This window comes from Eretmochelys imbricata, chromosome 11 (genome assembly GCF_965152235.1).
Source record: "Eretmochelys imbricata isolate rEreImb1 chromosome 11, rEreImb1.hap1, whole genome shotgun sequence".
Taxonomy (NCBI): Eukaryota; Metazoa; Chordata; order Testudines; family Cheloniidae; genus Eretmochelys; species Eretmochelys imbricata.
Genome location: NC_135582.1, coordinates 42348922 through 42375072, shown reverse-complemented (window position 1 = coordinate 42375072; position 26151 = coordinate 42348922). Strand labels below are relative to the sequence as shown.

Genomic DNA, 26151 nt, shown 5'->3' with positions numbered 1-26151 from the left:
AAAGCTTCCACCTTTATGCCCTGCTGTTAGTGTCTAAAGCTTTAGAGATGAGGCTCCTTGCATCTAAATTTTATGCACCCACTGGCCCTATCCATGGCTGTATATACAGATTCTATAGGCATATAGCCCCTGAGCCTTTGTGACAAGGATCTGGGGGCTTACAGAGCCAAACATTTGTGGGCCTGAGATCCGGTTCATGATGTGAAATGCTTCACCTGCTCATGCAGAACAGTGACAATATTAAGGGAGTGATACAGCAAGTTTCTCAGAGAAAGGGCCAAGCCCTACTCTTTCAGGCTCCCAAGAAGAGATTCCAAATGCTGTTGAGAACTAATCCCCAAAGATGGGAGTCTTTCTCAGCATAGGGAGAACAGGGGGCCAGAATCTACAACCCTTCTCTCCTCCCAAGGAGTGAGGCTGGGAGCAGCTCTGTTCCTACTAACAATGAAAAGCAACTCTGGCTCATTTTGGGGAGGTCATCTTTCTGCACTGTGAGGTCACAGGGAATGGGGGGGGGGGTGAGGGCAGGTCCTGTGACCACCTTTCCCCTTCCTCGAGACAGGATTTCTGAAGGGGTGGGGGGATCTGTCATAGCCCTTGTCAGGAACAAGACTTGGGATCAGATCTATAGTCTCCTCCCCCGCCAAGGAAATGTGGGGTTAAGGTCTGAGGCCTCCCTTTCCCTCTCCAAGAGGAGTAGGGCTGCATGATAAACTCCCAGCCTGAGGAAACTTGGGGACACATCCAAAGCCCCCCATTAGTAAGGAGATGAAGGGATAGCTCTGCAGCCCCTTCATAAGGAGAGAGGGGAATAAGTCTATAACCCCTCCCTCCAACAGGCATACGGGGGAGATAGACCCACACCCCAAGGAGCTGGAGGGGTGAGAGTGTGCCACATACCCCCATCTGAGAGAGGGCAGCTCTGTGCGCCCCCGGGTAAGGAACGGTGCTCTCCACCCCCACAAGCTACCGCCTGAGAGAGGGCGGGGTCAAGCGGCTGCATCTAGCACGGGCTTGGGTCCCAGGGGCACTAGCCCACCGAGCGCCGCCATCTTGAGGGCCGGCCTCCCTACCCCTGCCCTTCCTCGTCGCGTCAGCGAGCGCCTGACTAGCTCCCTCCACGCTCCCGGCTCAGCAGCGGCGATGCGCGCCCAGCTCCTGCTCCCGCGGCTGGGGCTAGCGCCTGGCTGCACCCGACGCAGGGCGGGCACTTAGACTCGGGCGCCTCCTCTGTGGGGCTGGGCCCTGCCGCGCGTGGGAGCTGCCGAGGGACCCAGGGCGGCAGCGCTGCGCCTCGCCTCCCGCTCCATGGGGCTGAGCTGGAGACCGGCCCCAGCCTGCGGCGTCCAAGTCCTGCGCCAGGCAGAGGCGGCGAAGGGCACCTCGGAGAGCAGAGAAGGCCTGGGGGAGCGGCCGGTGGCCGGGCACTGAGAGGGCCCCAGCACTCAGGGGCTCCGGAGCCGGCATGTGCGCTCCCGCGTTGGGGCTGTGACCGTCGCGGGGAGATCTCCTGAAATCTGTATGTTATTGGGGGCGGTACGGCGTGTGTGCCGGGGGGATGTCAGCCGGTCCCTGCTCCAGGCTGTGCCTTACGTAAGGCTGCGCTGGACACGGTGTGGGTGTTTCTTCTCTCACTGCTGGTTTGCAGCGAGATCTTCTGTGCAGATGCCCGGGCTGTCTCCTCCTCGGAGGCGCTCAGCCTGCCCACGGGAAGGGGAATTTTTACTTAGCTGCATACCGTTTGCGACACCCTAACGACTGTGACTTCAGTAGGCGCTTAGCAGGTGTGTGTGTGTGTGTGTGTGTAAATTTACCCTTTAATACTCACTTCAAGCTATCCAACAACACATCTTACTTACTGATAAACATGATCTCATTCCAAAACTATAGTGTTGGTTACACCGTGTTTTCAGTATGATTGTAAACACCTCTGGTACAGAGTGCCACTGACTGAAAAAATCAATTTTCATCAGTCTTAGCATTGACTTGTTTGTTTGGTTGGGTTTTTTTTTTTTGCACCAATTATTTTCGTATTTGTCAAACTAGACAAAGTGAAGCATCTGCTGTGTATATCTGTTATAATATATTCAAGTAGATTTAGTTTAAACACACCACCAAACTAAACAATTAGGAAACCCACCTAGCCTTCCTTTTCATCTTCCAGCTTTTCCCTCAAGTCTTCTGTTACGCAGCACATTGCAATTAGTTTTGTACTTGTCAGACACAGACATTTCCCAATCATGAATGTGGTTACTCATACACAGAAGGAGCATAGTAGGCATTCACAGAAAATAAATATGAAGTACTAATCATAGGGCTTTACTTTTCACTGTATGTTAAAAAGAATTTAATAAGAGTGAGTGATTAGGTCTTAGCTGATTTTACAAATGGGAAAACTGAGGCACTGAGGGGTTTTTTGTTTTAAAGGGATGTTGAATCTAAAAATCACACTTCAGTGTGTAAAATATTTTACTGACTGTGTAGCATCAAAGATCACATCTACAAATAAAACATAACATTACTGTAACTAAAAGAGAGTAGGGGAAATATTTTCCTTTTTCAGTTTGTTTACTTTGTGCAATTGGCAACACTTCTCATATTGTTAGGGCTTTTCTACACACCGAATTTACACCCATTTAACTTACTTAGTTGGAAGCCACGCCCTTTAGTTATATCAGTGCCACTTTGTATGTAGACCAGGGCCTTCATTTCACTGCTTCTTTTGTGTAGTCAGTTTTCTTAGTTGTTGTTGTTTCTGTGGAATCTAGGCACTTTCACACAGCAAAAGTGTGGGGAAAAAATTAAAAATAGGAAATATTTTAAAACCCTAAACAGTGTGGAAGGGAACAAAGAAGAAGGGTTGGTACCTGAAACTACTTTTGGAATTGACTAGAGTTCAGACTAATGGCGTCCCTTTTCAGTGATTTGCCCAAGGTTACACCGTTACTCTTCATTTACTCTCCCGAGGCTAGAAGACCGAATGGCAGTGTACAGGAGTGGAATCTGTACCAATCACTTCTCACCACTACAGTATCTTTTAATTTAAAGCACTAAGGTGACGCAATTAACTTCCTCTTTTTGGTGGTTTTATTACTCTAGACAATTTTAAAAGCAGACAAACCCATTCAGTATGTTATTCCTCTAATGTGAGCACCTGAGATGCAGAGCTCTTTCATGGGAGATATTGCCCCTTCTGTCAAGGTTTCCACTTAAATGAGTTTGTCCAACAGAACTATAATGTGTTCATCACCAGCAGGATATTGTTATATTGCATCATGTTGTAAATGAGGTGATCTGCTTTGTGAAAGTGATCTCAGGATCCATTAACAATTTACAGAATCTCTTCAACAAAATCAGCATGTTTCTGGTAGAAAGTCCCCTCAGAATTTTGGGGAGGGTCAGTAAGAAGAATTTTTGTGGAACTCCAAACTTAATTTATCTTCCATTAAAAGTGGAGGGGAGAGTGAAGAGGGTCTTCATGCAGGAGAGGTGGAACTCAGCTGCTTGTGCTGGGGTTTACGCATAGTTGCCAGTATTTAGAAGAGTGTTCAAGAAATAGTACTCTGATCAAAGCAGGGATCTGGGAGTTGCTCGAACTCCTAGCAACTGGAGAGTTTGGTTTCTGTTTTAGTGCTTTACAAATATTAATCAGTACACCCATCACTCATGTGAAGTAAGTAGCTAAGTAAGTATTATTGTCTGAGTTTTACAGATAGGGTACTAAGTTAGTGTTGGAGTTGGGGTTATAGAATGCAGTAGGTCCTTATACTCTGGTGCTTTTTAGTCTACTACTAGACCAGAAAGAAAAGGAGTACTTGTGGCACCTTAGAGACTAACCAATTTATTTGAGCATGAGCTTTCGTGAGCTACAGCTCACTTCATCGTAGCTCACGAAAGCTCATGCTCAAATAAATTGGTTAGTCTCTAAGGTGCCACAAGTACTCCTTTTCTTTTTGCGAATACAGACTAACACGGCTGTTACTCTGAAACCTGTTACTAGACCAGACTTCCTCTTGTTGTTGAGCTATCCCTCCTTGAGACCAGTAGCTACAATGTTTGCCTGGCAGAGGAGCTAGCTTAGCAGCTGTCCTTAGCACAAATGGCAGCCTAGGCAGCACTGTCTCTAAAAGTCATGAATTAGTCGTTAGTCCCCCCCAGAATAAATGCATCTGTGACTAACTTCTCCCTCTCCCTTCTCTGGAATAAGGGAAAAAAGTGGGAGGCCAGGTCTACACTACAAACTTTTTAGATGGTGCAGTTAACGCCAGTCGGGCTTGATTTGTGACTGACAGCTGTGCTAGGAGAAGCTCAAAGGGTAGCTGCACTTACCTACTGGTAAAACTGTGCTTTTACACAGATAGCTTATGTCATTTGAGTGGGTATAGTGAAGGAGGGAGGTCCTAGACTAAGCTACATGAGCAAAAACGCAGTTTTGCTGGTATAAGCTGGGTCCACAGTAGGAGTGCTTTGCCAGCACAATACGCCCTTGTAGCTATATAGCTATGCCAGCAAGGCTTTATAAGTATAGGCCTGGCCTCAGTTCCTGATCTGTAAGATGGGGATAGTAATATTTCTCTACCTCACAAGGATGTTGTGAGGATAAATATATTCAAGATTGTGAGGCGGTCAGATCTATGTCACTAGAGGCCGTATAAGTATATTAGGCCAGGTCTACACTAGAAAAGGTTTGCTGGTGTAACTATAATGGCACCCCCCCCCCCGCCACCACCTGCCAGCTGTAGATGCAGCTTATACTGGCAACAGTATCGTTTATACCAATTCCCTGAGGAAAATAAGCTACACCAGCGAGAGCACTTTTATGCTGGTATAACTACATCTACATTAGGGCTTTTGCTGGCATCAAAGTGTTTTTTTGGGGTTTTTTTTTTTTTTGGCAGGGGCAGGAATCGCACCCCTAACCAATTGGTTTACTGTTGAAAGCGTTCTAGTGTAGATGGGGGTCTTATATAGGAAGGCACGGGACACAGGCTGCTGCTGTGGATCAGAGCAAAGCCTTTGGGTGAAGGAGCCAGACACTAAGGTTATCGCTAGGAAGGCCCCAGGGTAGGCCAGGGAAAAGGCCAAGTTTTTAGTGCTCCTGAGAGCCTGGCCTCTGTAACTGCCTCATGTTCATTTAGGGTTTACTACCTGCAGAAGCCAAAATATACACCCTTCTCAGGTGTGGTTATGCAATTGTATCCTGCTCTGTTTGAGTGCAGAGGGAAGGGCTGAGAGTTTATTATTGCGCTGATTCTGTGCTGCAATCTATACTATGCAAAAGGGACCTAAAAAACTAGCTTGGAAAAGTGCTCTCCACTAATAAATTAGTGGGAAATAGTCAAATACAGATGTTAATTGGAAAGGAAAAACTGGGAAGCAGCAATGCTGAAAGAGCCTTAGGGGTGAGAATGAGCACTAAGTTAGACCTGAGTTTGCAATGTGATATCGGAGTGAAAAAGCCAATGTAACTTTGGGCTACAACTAGCTGTGCTATGTATTAGGGAGGTAATAATTTCTATGTGGGTCTCGTGCAACCATACCTGAGATATTGTGTTCAGTTCTGGGTACCTTCTCATCAGAAGAATATTGAAAGCTCTGAGTGAGCAAGAAAAATAACCTGTGGGCTGGAAGAAAGTTTAAGAACTAAATGTGTATGGCTGAGCTAAACATCAGTTAAACTGAGGAGGGGACGTACTCTCTATCCAAGTAGTTGAAAGGTGAAAACACTAGGGAGGAAGAGAAATTCAAGAAGTTGATACATGGAGGCCTGTGTCAGCAGTCTCTTGGTGTGGTCTTTCGAGGGACCCCAGTTTCTCCTGGCTGACTCTCCTTAGCTTGTCTTCAATCAGGTGAGTTCCTGGACCTTTACCTCTAATTAAGGCTATCAGACTCAGTCTGCTTCACTCTCTTGATTTCTTTCCTGAAAGCAGCCTGGTGTCTGCCCTTTGCTGTCCCATGCCTTTTTGCCTCCTCTTCCATCTGTCTTTGCTACCTGGAGGCCTTGTTTCCTCTATTAGTTGCAGCTGTGGGCATCTGTCTCCATGATTGGTAGCTCTGGCAGCTGTGTGGGAGTGTGATCAAGCTGAAGAGGTGGTTCTCCTCCCCTCTGTCTATGCTCAGTGTGGGGTTTGTAGACCTGATTACAAGGGCATAACTTGGAGTAATGGGGTAAAATTTAGTTAGATCATCAGGAAAAACTAACTGATAGTGAAGTGTGTTGCATTCTCTCAAGAGAACTGCTGAATCCATGTTGTTTGGGAGATTTACAGCGTAGAGTGGACACAACATTGGAAAATGTACTGTATGGGATAAGAATGGACTGGTTGACCTAAAATAGGCTATTTTCATCCCAGTTGATCAAATGTGGTAAATGTACACAATGCTGCAAGGTGGGTAAGGTTGTCAAATATTTAGTCTGTGTCCCAAAGAACTTGCATTCTAAATGCATGTACGATATAAAATATAACAAATGTGGGCAGGGAAGGAGCTCTCTATAAGAACACTCGTAAACATTGGTGCTCTGGATTAACGGTGTAATGTTTTATAATTCAATTGGGTTAGGAAAACTTTCTTTAAAAACTTCAAAGCTTTGTTTGAATCATTTAATAGGCTGACTTTTTAATGTGCAGTTAAATTGGAGAAGAGTTCCTATCACTGATACTAGTGCATATGTCACACTTGCCACAAAGTAATCAAGATGTGAAGGTTGTCTTCATGTTCTTTATGTATATAAATCTCCCCACTGTATTTTCCACTGAATGCATCCGATGAAGTGAGCTGTAGCTCACGAAAGCTTATGCTCAAATAAACTTGTTAGTCGCTAAGGTGCCACAAGTCCTCCTTTTCTTTTTTGCGAATACAGACTAACATGGCTGCTACTCTGAAACCTGTCTTTATAACCAGGGGAGAAACAAACTGTGTATTGTTTTTTGTGTTTTTTTTGTTTTTTTAAAGTAGGTAACACATTTGTGACTTTCTGTTGTCCATGTTTCCATAGCAACTGCAGAAATTAGAAAGGTCATCTCCATCTCAGTCTGAAATGGGGCACAGGAAAAAAGCAGAATCTCTGTGGCCATGTCTACATTAGCATTTTTCTTAAAATCTCCAACTCTTAATCCAGCATCAATGCGGCATCACTATTGCTTGTAACAGTGGGAATGTTAGTGTAGACCACCAATTGGTATCTTTACCACTGTGTTGCGTACCTAAATTAAAGAATGCCTGTGTTGTGTCAATGCACTTTCTGCTGTGGTTTTTCTATCGCGGCGGGACGGGGAGGGATGTTACCCTCTTTTACCCGCTCCTTTAGATGAAATTCAGAGTCCTACGGGTGATTTCAGTTGGAAGGAGAAATTGATGATGAAGGCAGGCATGTCTTTCATACAAACCTGTTTGCTTACCAAGAATGTACAAAGTCCTGTTTCCTTGAACATAGGAGGAATCAAACAACAAGAGAGTGTTTCTTTGCTCAGAGTTCCACGCCCCTTTCGGCCACTCAGCCCAGAATGTTCCCTCTCTGGGTTGTTGTTTTTCCCCCAGGGCCATAGTCCCAGGGTTTGCTTAGGCTATGTTCTTGGCTACTTTGGTCTCTGTTCTGGTGCTTCCATTCTGTGTCTCTCTCACACACAGCTGCCCTTCCCCAGTTCCTGGCCAGCCTCTGTGATTATCACTCTTCAGGGAAACCCCTTGGCCAGTGTGGCCCAGGCTTACCAGGCTGGTCTATTCCTTGAATGGTGGTTTCCATTGTTTTTTAGTACTAAACAAAGTTCCATTTTTCTAATGGCTCCCTCATAGGTACTTACCAGATCTGTGATCCCTGCAGCCACCATCACCTCTCAGCATAAAAATAAGACTTTGTCTTAAGTTCTTAACCAGATGAATGATGCAGAAAGTCTAGTTGGTTAGAAAGGATAATTGGCTTAGAATGATGATCTGATCTTTTTTTTTTTGCTTGGTGTGGTAGCAGTGGACATGATTTCTTCTGTGGCCACTGGAATTTATTCTTAATTAGAATAGGAATTCTCCTCTATTGTAGCATCCTCTCTTCTATTGTAGCATCTTATTGAGTATCCTTAGGCAATGGTGATGAAATACAGAGAGCTCTCTTTATTTAGTTTTAAATTAGCAAGTTGGTAAGATGCCCCGTCCACTCCAAAATATCCCAGAAGTCAGGCAGAGAATAGAGCCAGTGGGAAAAGGGAGGAGGCTAGTTTCTTATTTTCTAGTCTGCTTGGCGCTACTCTTCATTTTAATGCCATAAATGTACGAGAGAAAGCAGTTCACTCCAAAATATGTATTAATATATTAAACTGAAGTGTGCTTTCCCTGCTCTTGGACAGGAGGCCCAGCACTTGATAGCATTAAAAGCCACGTTACCATTAGCCAATTTTTAAAGGTTGTGGAAAACATTTTAACTATCTGAATAACTGAAAGAATATTTCCCCTCTTTTTACATTCAGAACTTGCATTCTTCTTATCAAATGATGTCATTTGTTCTTTCAAATGAACAGAACATTAAGGTGTGTGATGGGTACATACACCCACATGTTTTTCTGGTCATGCAGTCAGCAATCAGATGGTTCACAGAGGGGGCATTATGAAAGAAGCACATCAACTTAAAAATCACAATTTTGTCTGACAATGTTACTCCCCACCATTCGGAAGCAACGGTGTAACCAAATAAGATTAGACTGAATCAGATTGTTCACTCTGCATTTGACAGCATTCTGTGTTGAGTCAGTTAAACTGCTTCCTCAGCAGAATCAGTCATTTGCCCATTTGGATTGGTGTCTTATGCAGCATTATCAGAGATGTGGGGGAGGGGAATCTTTTAAAATTATATAAATATGGTTGTATAACAATAAAAATTGACTGAGGAACTTCGGAGCAGGCATGGGATCTGAAACTGCTTGTAACTCCTCGTTTGAAATAGTTTAGATTTCAGATTTGACAGGAGGGTATCATGCATGGGTAAAGCTCACGGGTTTTTTTTTTTAAGCAGACTCCCTCCCCCATCTACATTACAACTGTAATTTAGTAATGAGACCATGTGACAGGATCTATCAGTCCTTCTCTGTTCGTTGCTGGAGGCATTGGAGCCCTGACATCCCCTGTTCGATGACCAGACCAGGCTACAAAAACGACTTAGTCCTCCAGTGGCCTAGAATGGCTAGGAGGAGACTTTGACCAATCAGGACCCAGCACGCCAGTTAAAAAGGCTTGTCCCCTTTTTCTCAGGGCAGCGCTTCTGGATGAGAGTGGGACAGATCAGGAGCTCTGCTTGCCCAGAACCTCAGGGTCTTGCTTTCAAGCATTGCAACTAAGTGCTTGTCTTTGAGGTTCATTTATTTAAAGGTGCAGACAGCCAAATTCTGAGTTTATTTTTATTTAACTGTTTAGATACTGAAGTCAGGCTTGTGGCACAGACTACCCTCCTGCAAGCAGGTAGCCAAAACTTGTGGACTAAGCCGGGGGTGCCTGGAGTACCACCCAAACAGTCCCACCTGTGACATACCCAAATACGGCACCTTTTTCCCCAAGCCTCGTTACAGCACCATTACAAGTTGTAACATATATAGGACCTAACTGCATGGATTGTAACAGTGAGCTTCTTTTTTACTCTACAGCTTCTAATGGTGTTGTAACGGGATCTCCTGACTTGATTAGAGTTTTAGTATGTATGGAACTTCCATCTTTCTGGCCCTGCTCACATTCACTTTTCATGACGTTAGGAAACAGTTTCTTAAAGAAAGCTCTTAAATATGATTTCAGCTAAAATGATGCTGCCAGTTGGTGTACATGAAACATAACTTACTTAAAAGTTTGTTTTTAAAAACAATGTTGTGTACACTGGGTATGGATATGGCCCTGTTAAGTGAAACCAGTTTTCAGACCTGGCCCAACAAGACAAATGCCTTAGCTTTACTTTTGTGATTGATTTATTTTTCATTAAATCAGAAGAGCTGAAAGTGCCTTTATTTATTTTAAATAAATGTTTAGATTCCAGAGTCTACAGTAGAAAATCCTCAAGTCATGTCACTTTCCATGCCAGCAGATTTCATTGTTTCAGCTCTTGAGTTACATTTAGATTTAATTTTCACTTGACATATATGCTAGAATTAAAGTTGAAACCCAAGTGGATTTTAGTATTTGTACTAATTGTAAAGCTGTGCTATTGGTGAATTGTGTGCACTTGCCACTATCAGCAGAAGAGAGAAATAGCTAAGGAGGGAAGAATGTGTATTTGGGATCCACCCAAATGATTTTACAGTTTTCTATTTTATCAGTTTTGTTTCTTTCTCTCTCCCCCTCTCAGTAGCTGCCATTATCTGGCTGGGTGATGGACAGAAGTGCTTGTGGGAGGGATTTGGAACTGCATTTTAAAATAATCAGAGAGACACACTCCCACTCAGAAGTTGAATAACACTGTTTCGTTCTTTTATTTTTACAGATCAGAACATCACATGCTCCGTTTTTAAAACGAGCAGTGAGAAAAGATGGATACTTTCTCAGACTTTATCGCAAAGAACCTCTCCTCTTCAGCCAATATGTCGCATTCCCTGCCCAGCAAGTTGGACTACCAATTTAATATTACCAGCCGTTCTCCTTCCATGTCAATAAGCAGGCTTTTCCCAGCACTGCTACAATGCTTTGGCATCATCCTCTGTGGATATATAGCTGGAAGAGCCAACATCATCACATCAACTCAGGCCAAAGGACTGGGAAATTTTGTCTCCTGTTTTGCGCTTCCAGCTTTGCTATTCAAAAACATGGTGGTACTTAATTTTTCCAATGTGAACTGGTCCTTCCTTTGCAGCATCCTGGTTGCCAAAGCTTCTGTATTTTTCTTAGTCTGCATTTTAACATTATTGGTAGCCAGTCCTGAAAGTCGATTTGGCAAAGCAGGACTGTTCCCTATTTTTGCTACACAAAGCAATGACTTTGCACTGGGATATCCTATAGGTAAGAAACCACTTATGCTCTCTTGTTTTTGTTAACTTTATTTTTTTAACATTATTTTTCCTTGTCCTAGGCATTTACTGTATGCTGTGATTATACAGTCTTGTGTTCTTGTGCTTCTAAATTAGAACTGTTTTACATTCTGCTGAATTGAAATCTTAGGCTGTATAAAACAGTTGTCAACAAACAAACATACATTTACTTGTACAGAGACATGTTTATGACTTCAAATGTGTTGACTGGATGGCTCTGGGAATCAGGGTGGATTTGATTTAAATCAAATTGATTGAAATCGTAATATAAATCACTAGTCAGGAAGACTCAATTTAATCATGGATTTGTACATAAAAGTGCATTCTTGTTGGTTGTTACAACCTTAATACATATCCTTCACAATTCAGAAATAGATGTAGGTTTCATTTTTAGAAGGTTCACACTATAAATTTTTAAGTGATTTGTTTTGAAAACTTTTCCGATTAGTTTTACAGCTATATCAGAAAATGAATGATTGTTTGGTTATTTCATTTACCAAAGGTAATCAAAGCAGATATTTATGAGGTCATTGGGAGGCGAACTATCTCCAATTCAACAGGTTAATCATTAATATTTAGAGGATTTTCTTGCCATGCTGTATTAGGAGGAGCGCATCACTAGACAGACATTTTAAATTGTTTTATTTAACTAAAACACCGACATTATGTATTCTGGATTTTTTTCTTCAGCAGCAAACATATGATATTTTAACAAAACAAGCATATGAATTTTTGAATTTAGTTAAACATTCAACTTTTTAAAATCGGGTTTGTTTTTGTTAAAATTGTTTTTAACTAAAATGGTTAAATGAAATACTTTTTATAAAAAAAAAACAAAAATTAAATTGACTGTGTCAGCCAGGTCAACATGAAAAATTTAAAATATAGGCTTCTGCAGCTAACTCAGTCGTCTTCACCTTCATTTTCCTGTTTGTTCGTAATCTGAAAAGAAAAACAAGCTTTCCTGCTTTTTCAGGTCCCAAATAATTTCTCAATTTGGAATGAATTAGTTCAAAGGAAGAAACTATTCTTTCTGCACCGTCAGAAGAAGCTACTGCTGTTAAAAGTGAGATTATCACTTCAACAGTCTCCGAATCCAAGTGCTTAAGTGACTTCCACTAGGTCACTGGTGTGATTTTCTTTAAAACATCATCAGCAAACATATATTTCTTGAATGATTTCACCCTTAGCTCTGAACTTTATTATAGTTGGCATTATGGAGGGATGATTGCTGGATGTCCATGTCATAGCCAACTCCTCTTCTTCAATAGTTAAGGTTTGACCCTGGTACCGAGTATTGAGAATATTTGCAAAAAAATGAGCCGGAGATAGTGCTTGTCCCATTTATTTTTTTAATTCTTGTAATTTAACTCTGTCATTGCATAGGTCTTTTTTAAAGACCTCACTCAGTTCCTTCCAAATTTCAACAGCATCAGTAATAAAACAGCTATTTTCCCTGCATTTTATTCAAGGCTACAGAAATAGGCTTCAGGGGACTTGGGGTGTGTTCAACGTTTCTCTGAAGCCCAATGGTGAGAACTTTGGCTGTGACAGGGCCTTCTGTTTTTTCACAATTTTGTTCACAAACTGTCATCAGATTAGGCCAGTTCTTGATAATTGTGCTGAAAATAGTCCACTACTGAGTTCCATCGCACGTCTTGTGGGAGTGTTAGCTTGGTTCCTCCCACTTTTTTCAGAGCAGCTGCTGCAGAATGGTTGTTATGGAAGTATCTTGCAATTTCAACAACATTAGTCTTTATTTCTGGAACACTGAAGTCTTTGGCTAGGAGGTGCATCAAATAAGCACTGCAACCTTATGGTATTAGCTTGGGACTCGCTTCTGAATTTCTTCTTATCTTGGGTACGTTTGCAGCAGTGTCTGTGACCAAGCTGCGTACTAGACATTTTAATTTTTTTTCACAGTTTGTTATAGCTTTTACTGCTACGTTTTGTAAGTATTCTGTTGTGTGTGCATTTCCTGATGTATATCAGTTGTTTCTGAAGACATTCTCTTCTTCTGTTATGTCACAAGCACATACAATAGGATCATTGTGAACATTGCTCCACCCATCAAGACTCAGGTTAACAATTTTACCCTCTAGACCTTTTGCACAGTGCTCAATTTCTCTTTCATACAGTTTATCCAGCAATTTGCCTATGACATCTGCTCTGTTGGGTGGACTGTATCCTGGTCTTAATGACTGAACCATGTTAATGAAGTGTGGGCTCTCAATCATATGGAAAGGAGTTTGTTGCATAAACAAACGGGGCAATTTTTCCATCAATTACCTCTTTTTGTAATCTGCTGGTTCTTATCACAAACTTATATATGATTGTTTCTGGATGATGGAGATTTTTTTTCTTTTTGCTACAGGTGATATACTGTGGCTATGTGACATACATGATGTGACTGACACACTGTCATTGGCAGAGAACTCTGACGCTATAGAAAATGATGGTGATCTTGAAGGTGGATAGTCTTCAGAATCCTGTATGTTGAGGATGGATTCTCCTAAACAAAATAAGTCAATGCAGTTATTTAATTATTATTACCATACTGCTCATTTAGTTTTTCTCATTGCATTCACTGGCACTCAGTACTACTTTAAAAGGTGAAATTGTAAAAGGAAGATCTGCCTATTTCAGCTATTTATTTTTTTATCACAACTGCATCGAAAATGATAGTACCACAGAGTAACAACTATATTTTTTGCTCAAACATGAGAATTCAAGAATAGTCCAGAAGGAAGACAGGCAGTCCTTAAGAAAGAAGTATGAAATAAAAAAGTTTACCAACCTGAAGATCCTGCATGTTCAAATATGTTCCTTTCATCATCTTCAATGCAGCTTCCTCCTGAAAAGGAACACTTTTCACGATGTTGTTTCATTTGGGCAACCGGGCCTTGCATTTATTTGTTGCACTGTTGCATTTTGCACGCATGCCTGTCTTACCCACAGGTAGAGGAACTTCATTAAAATATTCCCAAACTGGGTCTCTTTTATGGCCTGCTGCCATTATAGGTTTTCCCTTCTAGTGAGAGAATGGTCTGGTAGATCTCAAATCTACGAAGGCTGCACTCAGAAAGACCTCAAGACTTCTGGAATATGCTGCTCAAACAGTTTCACTTTTGTTTCTACTGCCTGTCCCTCCCTTCTCACATTTATCTCCAGACTTCTTCTTGTCCAGATCTATTCCTCCCCCAACAATCTTCTATTCATTGAACTTTTTGAAACTTTGTGCTTTTAGAGAGAGGTAAGGGATTGACTTTGTGTACACAAATTTGCAGAGGGACAATAGGGTTGAAGTCTGTTATTTATCACCGCTATATATTTATTTATTTAAAACATTTTTGTTGTTAACAAGCATGTTATCTCGGATGACACAAATCCACAGTTTGAGACTCGCAAAACTAAGCATCTCTGATGGCATCTTTTAGACTGAGCACTGAGTCACATTGGGTAGATAGAAAGATTAACCTAAATCTATACAGAAGACCCTGGAACCCCATAAGATTGAGTCCATAATCCATGAATTATTGGAACTCATTTACAAAACTTTTCTTAAACATTATGTGAATACATTGTCTCATACTATAGAATTTGAATTTATAATCCCTATTCCATGATGAGATCTCTTTGAGCTATAATGTATCTTAATTAAAACTATTTTTAGATAGTTTTTTTTCTCAAAACTCATTTTATCAAAAAAATCTGATTTAGATTTAAAAAATCTGATTTTTTTTTTAAAGCATTATTTTTATCCACCCTGCTGGGAGCAGAGAATAGGATACAGAGTCTTTCAGCTGCAATTTGTCACTGTGCATCTACACCAGATATATGGGGACAAGAAGTTGCTACCATCTGTTAGCTATTCAGAGGTCTACATATAATGAGCTTAGTTTGGTTTTCAGTGGCCTGATGTCCACATCCATGGTCGCAGTGTCTGCAGAGAAACCAAGAAATAAATAGACTGGACTACCATGTCACGCACATGAGCGAGTCCGCTAAGTCTGTGTTGAGGCACGTTAGTCAGAGGAATTTTTTGGTGCTGCTGCTGCTTGTGCTGTACTCCTTCTGTACATAAAGAGAGTACTTAATTCTCCAGAGGTATCAATCTGACGACAGTTGTGAGCAATAAACGCCCCTAAAATATTTTTTTTTAAATAGTCAAAATTTTTAGCTTTGTGTGAAAACTTGCAAAACTGTCCTAAAACTAGAAATATTTACTGTGTGGAAGATTTGTAAAGCAGTATACATTGCAGTACAGAACTCCTACAAAGATCTGACATCCCTCCCCTGCCCTGAAAACCAACAGACTTCACACACAATTCTAGATGAAGTGCGCTGTAGCTCACGAAACTTAGGCTCAAATAAATTTGTTAGTCTCTAAGGTGCCACAAGTATTCCTTTTCTTTTTGCGGATACAGACTAACACAGCTGCTACTCTGAATTCTAGAAGACTTGACTAAAATAAGATGTTGCTGTCCTGTAGTTGTGTTGCTTGTTGCACTGCTGTCACAGAGTTATGCGTGACTGCGAAACTCATCATTTATAATGTTAGTTTTCTTTTTGTTTCAGAACGGTTTAGTGCTTCCAGAAATTGCAGTCAGAATAAAATTCTTACTATGAGTGTCTAATTAGGGGTTTACTGCTCGCCTGGAAAACATGCTGATTTCCAATCCGGGCTACCCGAGTCTCCCCAAACTTTAAAATTCTGAGGTTGCAGCTTAATTGTACATTTTCATAACATTTCAGGAGCTGCAATGGATGAGTTGCCTTGTACCTTCTTGGCTTTAGCTCTTGACCTAACATAAGGAAACCATCTAATGTGCATGTTTCCATCTATTGGGGAGTTTGTTCAAGAAGATTTAAAAGTGCTCAAAACAGAATTTAACTATCTATTTGTTGGCATGCTGGCATCTTAATTTCTGTAGCAGGTGATGGAGGAAAGTTGCATCTTTTGGACTCAGTTCTAATATGTGGTCATCAAGCATGCATTGTCATATGTTCTGTGGGGGAAATGTCGCTTTGTATGTACACAGGATTTTGCATAGCCCATGGTAGTGTGTGACCATATATTTCAAATCTGAGCTTCTTGGGACTTTTTCTATGCCTTCAGCATAGAGTGTAACAAGAAATCTCTTTTCTGATAGGGATCTAAAAAAAAAAATCCTATTTCCTTGAAGAATAAAACTTTTATTCTGTCAACTTTTTTGTTATTGCATCCCTATTTTTAATTTCAAACAATATAAAAACGTAGCCCACTCCTTCTCCTCAATTTTTGATAGACAGGCTTTTTATAATTGTTTTCGTTGTTGGTTTGCTAATGTGCATTTAGTCACTTACAAAACTATTTACTGTGTATCGCAGCCCAAACATATCTGGAAAACTGGATTGTACAAATAATACTATGTGTGTGGTGTGTGTGTTTAATTAGTGACCTGCAATGTGGTGTTAAAATTAACAGGAAAAACTGTGGCCATTTAAACAGCACTTACTTAAAAGGTAAAAAGCACAATTTAAAAACCATGCACTTACAGCTGAAGTTGTTTTTTTGTTTTTTTTTAAGGAGTTGGTATGTCTGCACTTTACAATAGCAACTACTTAAAAGAACCCATTCAACATGAGCTCTGGTCAGTTTTAAAAATGAATCAAAAGCTACCTGTGGTTATAAAAATTTAAAAAAATGTGGAAATTCACATTTTCCTATTTTGTAAATGTTTTTTTTCTCCCTTGCTTTTGTACGAAAGACACACACAAACAGGAAAAAGTGACAGACTGTACAGAAGAAACAGTGAAGCTGACTAGATACAAAGTCCTTTCAAAATGCACTATGCAAACATACTTATTTTTGCCACCTAAACTCTCATTTATAATATGGTAGATGTTGCTTTCTTTTAACAGTAAGTTTAAAAAAAAATCAAACATAAGTGTAATGTATGTTTTAAGTTAATGGTAACTACTTACATTTTCATAGAGCCTTTTTATGATACCTTGCGGTGCTCTACAATAAGCTTGAAATTAAAAATGAAATCCGTCTTGCCACTATTTACTTAAAAGCCAAAGATACCAAATGTCTACGTCCTTGCACAGGAAAGATATTCTTCATATCAGTAGGTTCAAGAGTACAACAGAGCAGTTTGCAAGCATGCACACAATTGGAGAATCTGTCTGACAGAATGTCAGACTTGGGCATCTAGAGCAAGTAATGTGTTGGGGGTGTGTGTGTGTGTGTATATGTGTGTATATGTATGTATATGTGTGTGTGTGTGTATGTGTGTGTATATATATATATATATATATATATATATTATATATATAAAAATCTGGGTTTTTAGTGAGGCTTTTGGCATAGTCCCACATGACATTCTCATGAGCAAATTAGGGAAATGTGGGCTAGATGAAATTACTGTAAGGTGGGTGCACAACTGGTTGAAAGACCATACTCAAAGAATAGCTATCAATGGTTTGCTGTCAAATTGGGAGAACATATCTAGTGGGGTCTCTCAGAGTCAGTCCTGGGTCTGGAACTATTCAATATTGTCATTAGTAACTTTGATAATGGAGTAGTGTGAGTGCTTATGAAATTTGTGGATGACACCTAGCTGGGAGGAGTTGCAAGCACTTTGGATGACAGTATTAGAATTTGACAAATGGACAAACGACTTTGACAAATTGGAGAATTGATCTGAAAACAACAAAATGAAATTCAATAAAGGTCAAGTGCAAAGTAATTCACTTAGGAAGGAAAAATCAAATGCACCACTAAAAATGGGGAATAACTGGCTAGGTGGTAGTACTGCTGAAAAGCATCTGTGGGTTTTAGTGGATCACAAATTGAATATGACAATGTGATGTATTTGCTAAAAAGGCTAATATCTCTGGGGTATATTAACAAGAGTGTCATATGTAAGACATGAAAGGTAATTGTCCCACTCTACTTGGTACTGTAAGGCCTCAGCTGGAGTGCTATGTCCAATTCTAGACACTACATTTTAGGGCTGAACCAATTGGAGAGTCCAGAGCAGAGCAACAAAAATGAGAAAAGGTTAAGAAAATCTGACCTGTGAGGAAAGGCTAAAAAAACTGGGCATGTTCATGAGAAAAGATTGAGGGGGAACCTGGTAAGTCTTCAAATATGTTAAGGGCTGTCTGTTATGGAGAACAATTGATCACTTTATGTCCACAGCAGGTATAACAAGAAGTAATGGGCTTAATCTTCAGCCGGGAAGATTTAGGTTAGATATTAGGAAAACATTTCTAACTATAAGGGTAGTTAACTCAGGAATAGGCTTCCAAGGGAGATTGTGGAATCTCCATCTCATATTCATTCACTCACACACATACAAAATGAGTACATACACACAGTCTTAGTGAACCTATTTCTCGCTTCCCTCTTCACCAAACCTTAAAACTTCAAGTTGCATGAATATGGAAGAATTAATAATAGAACGTACAATTAAAATGCTTGCAAATCAAGTAAGAATATGATAGGTTTCAGAGTAGCAGCCGTGTTAGTCTGTATTCGGAAAAAGAAAAGGAGTACTTGTGGCACATTAGACTAACCAATTTATTTGAGCATAAGCTTTCGTGAGCTACAGCTCACTTCATCGGATGCCACTAGTACTCCTTTTTTCAAGTAAGAATATGTTCTTTGATGCAGTGATATTGGCACCCTCTACTGCAGATGCAGGAAAGCAAATCCTTGTTAGACTGGCCTTTGGTATTTTCAGTATTCAACTGGGACAGGTAAACTAAGAATCTCTAAAGGTGTTGCAGTCTAATAATATGTTGACTTAGCAAATCCAGATGGTTTCTGGCTTCCTTTATTAAAATATAGAAATAGGGCATAACGGAGTCCTTATAACTTGCCCTTTTAACACTACTGATTACATAAGTACTGTGAGTAATGCTAAGTATGCTGAGTTAATAAGCTGTAAACAGAAATTAAGTGTTTTACCAATGACTGAACAATGAGTCTTATAGGTGTGTGTTCATTTAGAGCCAGAAAGTCCTATTTTTTTATATTGCCTCACCCCCCTCCTCAGCAATAGTCTGATCCTTTGACCTTGAAGGTGCTAGTCTGTCCATAAAAATCAGACATCTCCCTCCCCTGACTCAGCCTCTCTGAACAGGAGGTTGTCACTATCCCTTATGAAATTCCCTTTGCATATTTTAAAGTCTTTTACTATTATAATCAATACTATTGAGCAGTCAGGTTGGGGCTCCCACTCTTCCCTCCTCTGTACCTTAATTTCTCCAAATACTACTTTGAAGGTAGATCCACACAAGTGGGAGCTTTCAGCCTACATTTGCAATCCCCTGCCTTCTGGATTGGTTCTTGATATTAGAAGAGGTCCCTTTTAGAGATACTAATTGACCTATATTATAATATTTGCTTTCCCTAACCAAAGGGATAGCCTAGCAGACAGCTAGTTGTCTGCTGTGCCCTTGAGGCTAAAGAGATGGGGTTCATGTAATTTGTAGATTTCTTGCAAAACTAATTCTACTTTATATCAAATATGAAATGTGCAAATAGATTTTAATCTATCATATTTGGTACTAATTCAGCTTCTCTCAGCACTCCTTTCTGGCTAGCACATTAAATAGTACTAGCTAATTGCTGGGTGTCTTTTGTTGGCCTTTTCAGGTGGGACACAGGTAAAAAGGCTGCCAACAGAAACAAGGATTAATGTTTATTTCAGAAGGTGTAACTTTCCTGGACTTGTTGGGAGGCACTAGGAAAGGGGTAAGATATAAGAATAAGTTATATCACAGTATCCGTGAATGTTCATTACTGACCACTGGATCATCATGGTTTTATAACTTGGGAAACAAAATGTTGCTTGTATGGCTGTTGTCAACTGTGGAGTGTAGTACAGGCCTTTTTAAAAAAAAAAAAAAAAAATCCACTTGCTTCTTAGAAATGGGAAGCTTTACCAAGCAAGTTGAGGGGCCAATTCCTTTAATGTCTGCAAAGTGGAATTGTAATTTACTTAAAATATATAAGGGCTAGAGTTGTGCCGGTAACTTCCCAAATGTGAATGGATTAAAAGGACATAATGTCTTTGTTCCGAGAGCTCCCGTAACTTATAGGTTTGCAAAACAGAAGTAGAACAAATTAAGAAAACCTCTAATTGTTTTCATTGCTGCTGCAGGTAGTAGTGAAATTGTGAAGAGTTGTCAATTTATGCAGCTGCTTCTTGGTAAATTTATGAACAGCAGTGGAGGCACTCTCACCGAGCTATTCACAAGGGAGGCTGAGGGGGGAGGGCAGATAAGAGTAGCTGGCATTTTTTTTCTCACAGCCTTTGAACCAGGCAGGAGGTTGTTGGAAATGTAAAGTAGTGGAGCCTCTCTTCTCTTGCCTTTCACAGCAGCTAAGAAGTTCTGACACGCTGCAGGGAGGGGAGAGAGAGAGCAAGCTTCTGGCTACTGCAGGGAGGTGCTGGCATTTCAAATATGATGCAGGCTGGTGTACAAGATGGCGCCAAAGACAGCCCTCTCCCACTTAATTGCAGGGTTGGGCTTCTCACTGGGGATGTGTCCCTGGATCTCATTTTTGGAGCTCCCAACCCTCCTTCTGGCTAGCAGGTATAATCCTTCCATTAGCAGATGTCTAAAAGGTTTTTCAAGTCCTAGGCCAGCTCTATATTAGGAGCGCTTTGCTGCGATAGCTATACTGCTATGCTATACTATAGACTTTGACTGGCACAGCTGTGTTCATCACAAATCATAGCCCATCACATTGTGGCTGACATAGCTATGCCAGCAAAAGTTTGTAGGGTAGACCTGGCCCTAGTTAAGTGTCAGTTTGCACCAACCTCTAATTTATCCCTGCTTTGGCTTACTAAGGCCTGGTCTACACTTAATTAGTTTGACCTACCTGCATTGCTCAGGGATGTGAAAAATTTCACACCCTGTGTGTCAAAATTAGGTTCACTTAACCCCCGTTGTAGACAGAGCTAGGTTGGCAGAAGAATTCTTCTGTCAGTGTAGCTACCAACTCTTGGAGAGGTGGAGTAACTACATAGATGGAAACAACCCTTACATCAATGTAGGAAGTGTCTACACTATGGCTACAGTGGTAGCGCAGTATATCCCAATAACTTGCACTTATTTCGCTACTTTCATCCAAGGTTCTGAAAGTATTTTACTGGTTATTTTACTGTGCCCAGAAGTGCGCTAGGCATCTGCAGAGCATATAGAAGCTACAGACGCTGCCCTGAAGACGTGACATAATAAAAGGGGTGGGAAGGATTATTAAAGCTACAGGGTTTGTGAACCTTTAACTAATTTAGCAGCAGTCCTGTGAGGATATATATCATACACCCTTTTTATTGATGTGTAAAGTGAGTCACAAAGTGGCTAATGGCCTGATCTTTAGAATTCAATGACAGCTATGTGTGCTCAGTACCTTTGAAGTGGAAGCCCTAAGTGGTTTACTCAAGGTCACAAAACCAAATTGTTGTCAGTGGAAACAACCTAAAATGCCTAAATCCCAGCTCCTGACCTGAGTAGTCCCAGAACATGAACACTGCTTATTTATTCTGCACTAATTTTTCTTTTAATTTATTATATAGAGTGCCATAAAGGGATCATAAATACAGGATGATGAATTACACCTGTCATACACACTGGTTATATTTCAGAGAGATCTAAAAGACTTGTAAGAAGAAAAACAATTTGCAAATTGGACTCTTACACAAACTGTGCTATTAACGTGCAGTGACTCTCCCATGATTGTGGAATGTGCTGCAAAAACAATTTCCTTTATCTGAAATGCTGAACAATCTACAAAAGAGGGCATATGGTATTATTATTTTGTTGTTGTACAGCAATATTAGAATGATTCATTTTGAAACAGGGTTCTATCAGCTGGCCCTTGGGGTATTCATAGTATAGTAAAGCAACATGGGTTAGTTAATCTTCTATCATTTTTATTATTTTCAGTGCATATCTATGGTCTAATGACAATTAACCATGCATTTCTTTATATTTTCACTGTCATCTTGCGCTCGTTGTAAGTATTCAACTGTTAATTAGGCTGATATGGTTAGTATGAAGAACATCTTTTTGTATATTTTGAGAGACAATCATTCATTTTAATATTAAATCATATATTTTTGTTAAAGTATTGTCAATAATCACTTTCTATTTCCTGTTTTCTAGTTGAAGCTTTATATCAAACCACTTACCCAGAATATCTCCAGTACATTTACTTAGTGGCTCCGATATCTCTTATGATGCTAAACCCTCTTGGGTTTATCTTCTGTGAAATCCAGAAAGGGCGAGATAGTCGCAGTATGTCGCACAACAAAATGAAAATAGTGGGACTCGGGCTTCTTCGAGTGTTGCAGAACCCAATAGTATTCATGGTCTTCATAGGAATTGCCTCAAATTTTATTCTTGGACAGAAGATACCAGTGTATCTTGAAAACTTCCTTGATGGACTAGCCAGTTCATTTTCTGGCTCAGCACTCTTTTACCTTGGACTCAGCATGGTGGGACAAATAAAAAAACTGACGAAGAATGCGTTTGTTGCACTGATTCTTCTCATCACAGCTAAACTGTAAGTTTGATGTGTTTACTTTTGTATTTACATGTTTCAGTATTTTTTGTATATTGCAACATTTAGAAAAGCATTAAATGGACAGTCAGTATTACTAATACTTATCCATATCTCTCACAACTAATGTATTATTAAAACAGATCTCATTTTTAACAAGTTTACTTTTCATTCCAAACTGCTTGGTTAGTTTTTGCATTTTGCTTAGCTTAGACAATGAAACTAAACTGGTGAGTTTTATTTGTTCCTATTTGCTTTTGAGTCATTTTAACTTCTTGTGCTGCAATGTTTAAATTCCCCAAATAATTTTGGATTATTTTTAAAACCCACTTCTGTTCACATTAGACTGTAAAATGATTTATTTAAATCTAAATTTTGAGTATCAGTAGATGATAGTTTCCCTTTAAAGTTCAGCCAATTTGCCAGTGAATTAACTTCTGCCATCGCATTGCTTGGACTAAATAAAGATAAATGTTCTTATTGATGAACTGTGCACTCTTTCTTGCTGTGAAGCTACAATTCACATCACAGTATTACTGCTCTGATATAGTCAAAGAAATATAAACCTTATATGAAGAAGAGCTTAGATGTTGGCAGAGTAAAAATAATTAACATGCATAACCCAGATCAGTGATGGTGAAGTTGTGAATTGGACACATGAAAAGAATATGAAAGAAAACTAATTGATTGTTCATGCTATTTTTTGTTTAATACTAGGCCTATATACATCTGTGTGGACTTTTTGCTCCCATTCCCTTCCCTCACCCCCCCCCATCCAAAAATGATGCTGTCTTGACACAGCATTAATAGGGAAACCTTTTTTTTTTTTTTTTTTTTTTTTTCCCTTGCTTGGAAATCGTGTCTAATATTTCCCAACCTAGATGCCTAAAGATAGGGACTTGCTAACTTTCAAAGGTGGTGAGTGAGCACCTGCAACTACCAATGACTTCAGGTGGCATTTGTGGATGCTCATCACCTCTGAAAATCAAGTAAATTTTATTTACATACCTTAACAAGGAGTTAGGAGACTAACTTGAGGCAACCACCTTTGGTCTTTGACTTAGCACAAAAAGCAGCTCAGCATATTATGACAAAATAGGCTTATATCCTAAATCAGTGGTCTCCAAACTTTTTATGGCCAAATCACTTTTTGAATCTAAGGGCAATTCAGGATCTACCCCGCCCCTTCGCCGAGGGCTCCACCCCTCCCCCACCCTCACTCGCTTTTACTGGGCTGGGGCAGGAGGTTGGGGTTCAGGAGGGCGTGCGGGCTCTGGGCTGGGCAGAGGGGTTCGCAGTCTGAGAGGGGACTCTGGGCTGAGCCTGGGGCAGGGTTTGGGGTGCAGGAGCAGGCTCCGGGTTGGGTCAGAGTGTTGGTGTGCAGGAGGGTGTGCAGGGTACAGACTGAGAGGGAGTTTGGGTGCAGGAGGAGGCTCTAGGCTGAGGCACAGTGTTGGGGTGCAAGAGGGGGTACAGTGTTCCGGCTCTGGGAGGGGGTTCAGGTGCCGGAGGGGGTTTGGGGTGCACTTACGTGTGGTGGCTTTCGGTTGGCCGTGGGTACAGCAAGGCTATGGCAGGCTCCCTGCCTACCCCAGCCCCATGCTGCTCCTGGAAGGGCCAATGTGCCCCTGCAGTCCCTGGGGCGGGAGGAGGGGAGGGGGCACATGGCTCTGCATGCTGCCCCTATCTGCAAGCACCATCCCCACAGCTCTCCCGGCCAATGGGAGCTGTGGGGGCGGTGCTTGCAGGCAGGAGCAGTGAGCAGAGGGAGACCCCTGCCCCGCCTGCAGGGCTGCATTGGCCACTTCCGGGAGCGGTGTGAGGCTGGGGTAGGCAGAGAGTCTGCCTTAGCTGCAGCCACATTGCACTGCTGGTGGACATCACGATCGACTGGGAGATCCTCGAGGGTCAACCAGTCGATCGCGATTGTCCTAAAGAGTCACTGTCCTAAAGAGGTTCTAGTTCTCAGTGCAACTTATAAAAAAAATTATTTGAGAGTTTGTCAGTTTTAAATTGTCTCTGATGTTTGGTGACTAAGTAGGAAGGTTTACTGTGTAGTCCATGAATGCTGTTTCAGTTTTGCAAGAAGAACTCTAAGATTCTTTGCTCACCTCACCACATAAAAGATTTTCCCACTTACAGTAGATGCTTGCTGTTTGGCTTGTTCTTTTTAAGAAGGGACAGGATACCCCAAATTGTTTAACTTGAATATTTGTAGCTTTGTTTTGTTCGCCACTGGACTCTTACAGCAAGCTGTTCAAACATGCGTGATTTCCCACTTCTTTATTCTGTAGCCTGTGGAGTTTCCCCAGTTCTAATACAGATTGCCCCCAGGAGCAGCTGTCACGATATGGTATCTTTCCTTCAGATAGCCTACATATACTTTGCTCTGCTTTCTCAGAGCCTACTGCAATTTTGCTGATCTATGGACTGTTTGGAAGATGACAAAGATGCTAAAAATAGCAGAACTCCCACTATATCTTGCCTCTGTGACACAGTATCTCCAAAATCATGCCAGGAGCTAGATTGTTTTTCAGATGCTCCATCTGGCTGCCTGACATGTGGAAAGTTTTTTTTGGTTTTTTTTTTCCCTGAATTAGTTATCTCAAACAAGATTCTGGACCAGATTCTGATCTCGGTTGTGCTGGTATAAAACTTGAATTGACTGGCCTGAAAACCAGAGTAAATTGTTTTAAAGGATTTATATGGTGATTGGAATCTACTTCTGTCTGTATTAGTTCATGTTGCAGTAGTTAGCAGGTATCTAAACTTACTGTTGGAGTTCTGTTATATATTTATTTGAACATGATTTTGTGTATACATACCACTGTACCTAGGGAAGCAGTTACTGAAAGTGAGGTCCCTCTTTTCTTTGTATATTTAATACTGTTGTTCAGAGAAGCCTGAAATTTCGCCTTTTAAGCTGAAAGCAATGCAGGGAAATGTCACTTCAGAGAGTAAGTATGTATTCATTTTTTCTTTCCTTTTCAGACTGATGATGCCACTTTTCTGTAGAGAGATGGTGGAATTGTTGGACAAGAATGACAGCTTAGTCAACCACACCAGTTTATCAAACTATGCATTTCTCTATGGAGTCTTTCCAGCAGCACCTGGCGTGGCTATCTTTGCAAACCAGTTCAATATGGAAGTAGAGATTGTATGTGCCTGACATTAGCAAACTCAGCACTAATTTTGATTTTAATTTTGTTGATAAAATATTTTTAATACAAACTTTTGAGAAAGTTAGCTTTTCATAATATAGACACATCTGGGTCTCTTATGCTCTCTAGGGATCAAAATAGGAATTACAATTCAAATTAACAATTAAACCATGCAGTTTTTTTTCTGCTTTCTGTTTCAAGTGTTCACATAATACAGATTTTTTTTTTTAAACCTAAGATCCTATTCCTAGAGCCTAGATTAAGAAAAATATGTGGACTCAAATAACTTAAAGCAGAAGGAAAATTCTATATGTTCCTGTTGAAGCCAATGAAAGTTTTATCACTTGCTTCAGTGGGAGCTGAATTAGGTCACTGCTATGAACTTTTGAAAATCCCACCTTGAGTGACTCTCTCCCCTTTACAGGTGCCG

The 26151-nt window shown here is 40.7% G+C and overlaps 1 protein-coding gene and 1 long non-coding RNA gene across 5 annotated transcripts in view; one reads left to right on the top strand and one right to left on the bottom strand.

Annotated features, from left to right (window-relative positions):
- Nucleotides 1-1104: 1104 nt before the first annotated feature.
- Nucleotides 1105-26151, top strand: part of GPR155 (G protein-coupled receptor 155) — a 45919-nt gene continuing 20872 nt past the window's right edge. For 2 of the 4 annotated variants that reach the window (XM_077830519.1, XM_077830523.1), the window contains exons 1-4: nt 1105-1519; nt 10451-10962; nt 22164-22563; nt 25552-25717. In XM_077830519.1, coding sequence (XP_077686645.1) covers nt 10497-10962; nt 22164-22563; nt 25552-25717 — 1032 coding nt within the window. In that variant the 5' untranslated portion in view covers nt 1105-1519; nt 10451-10496. Of the gene's footprint in view, nt 1520-1549; nt 1785-5124; nt 5850-10450; nt 10963-22163; nt 22564-25551; nt 25718-26151 lie in introns of those variants that run through there. The other 2 variants (XM_077830521.1, XM_077830520.1) reach the window with 2 other exon arrangements.
- LOC144272462 (uncharacterized) lies at nt 11617-14102 on the bottom strand. The gene is made up of 2 exons (XR_013347564.1): nt 13789-14102; nt 11617-13503 (listed from the first exon to the last, which is right to left on the bottom strand). It is a non-coding gene; the product is annotated as an uncharacterized LOC144272462 (long non-coding RNA).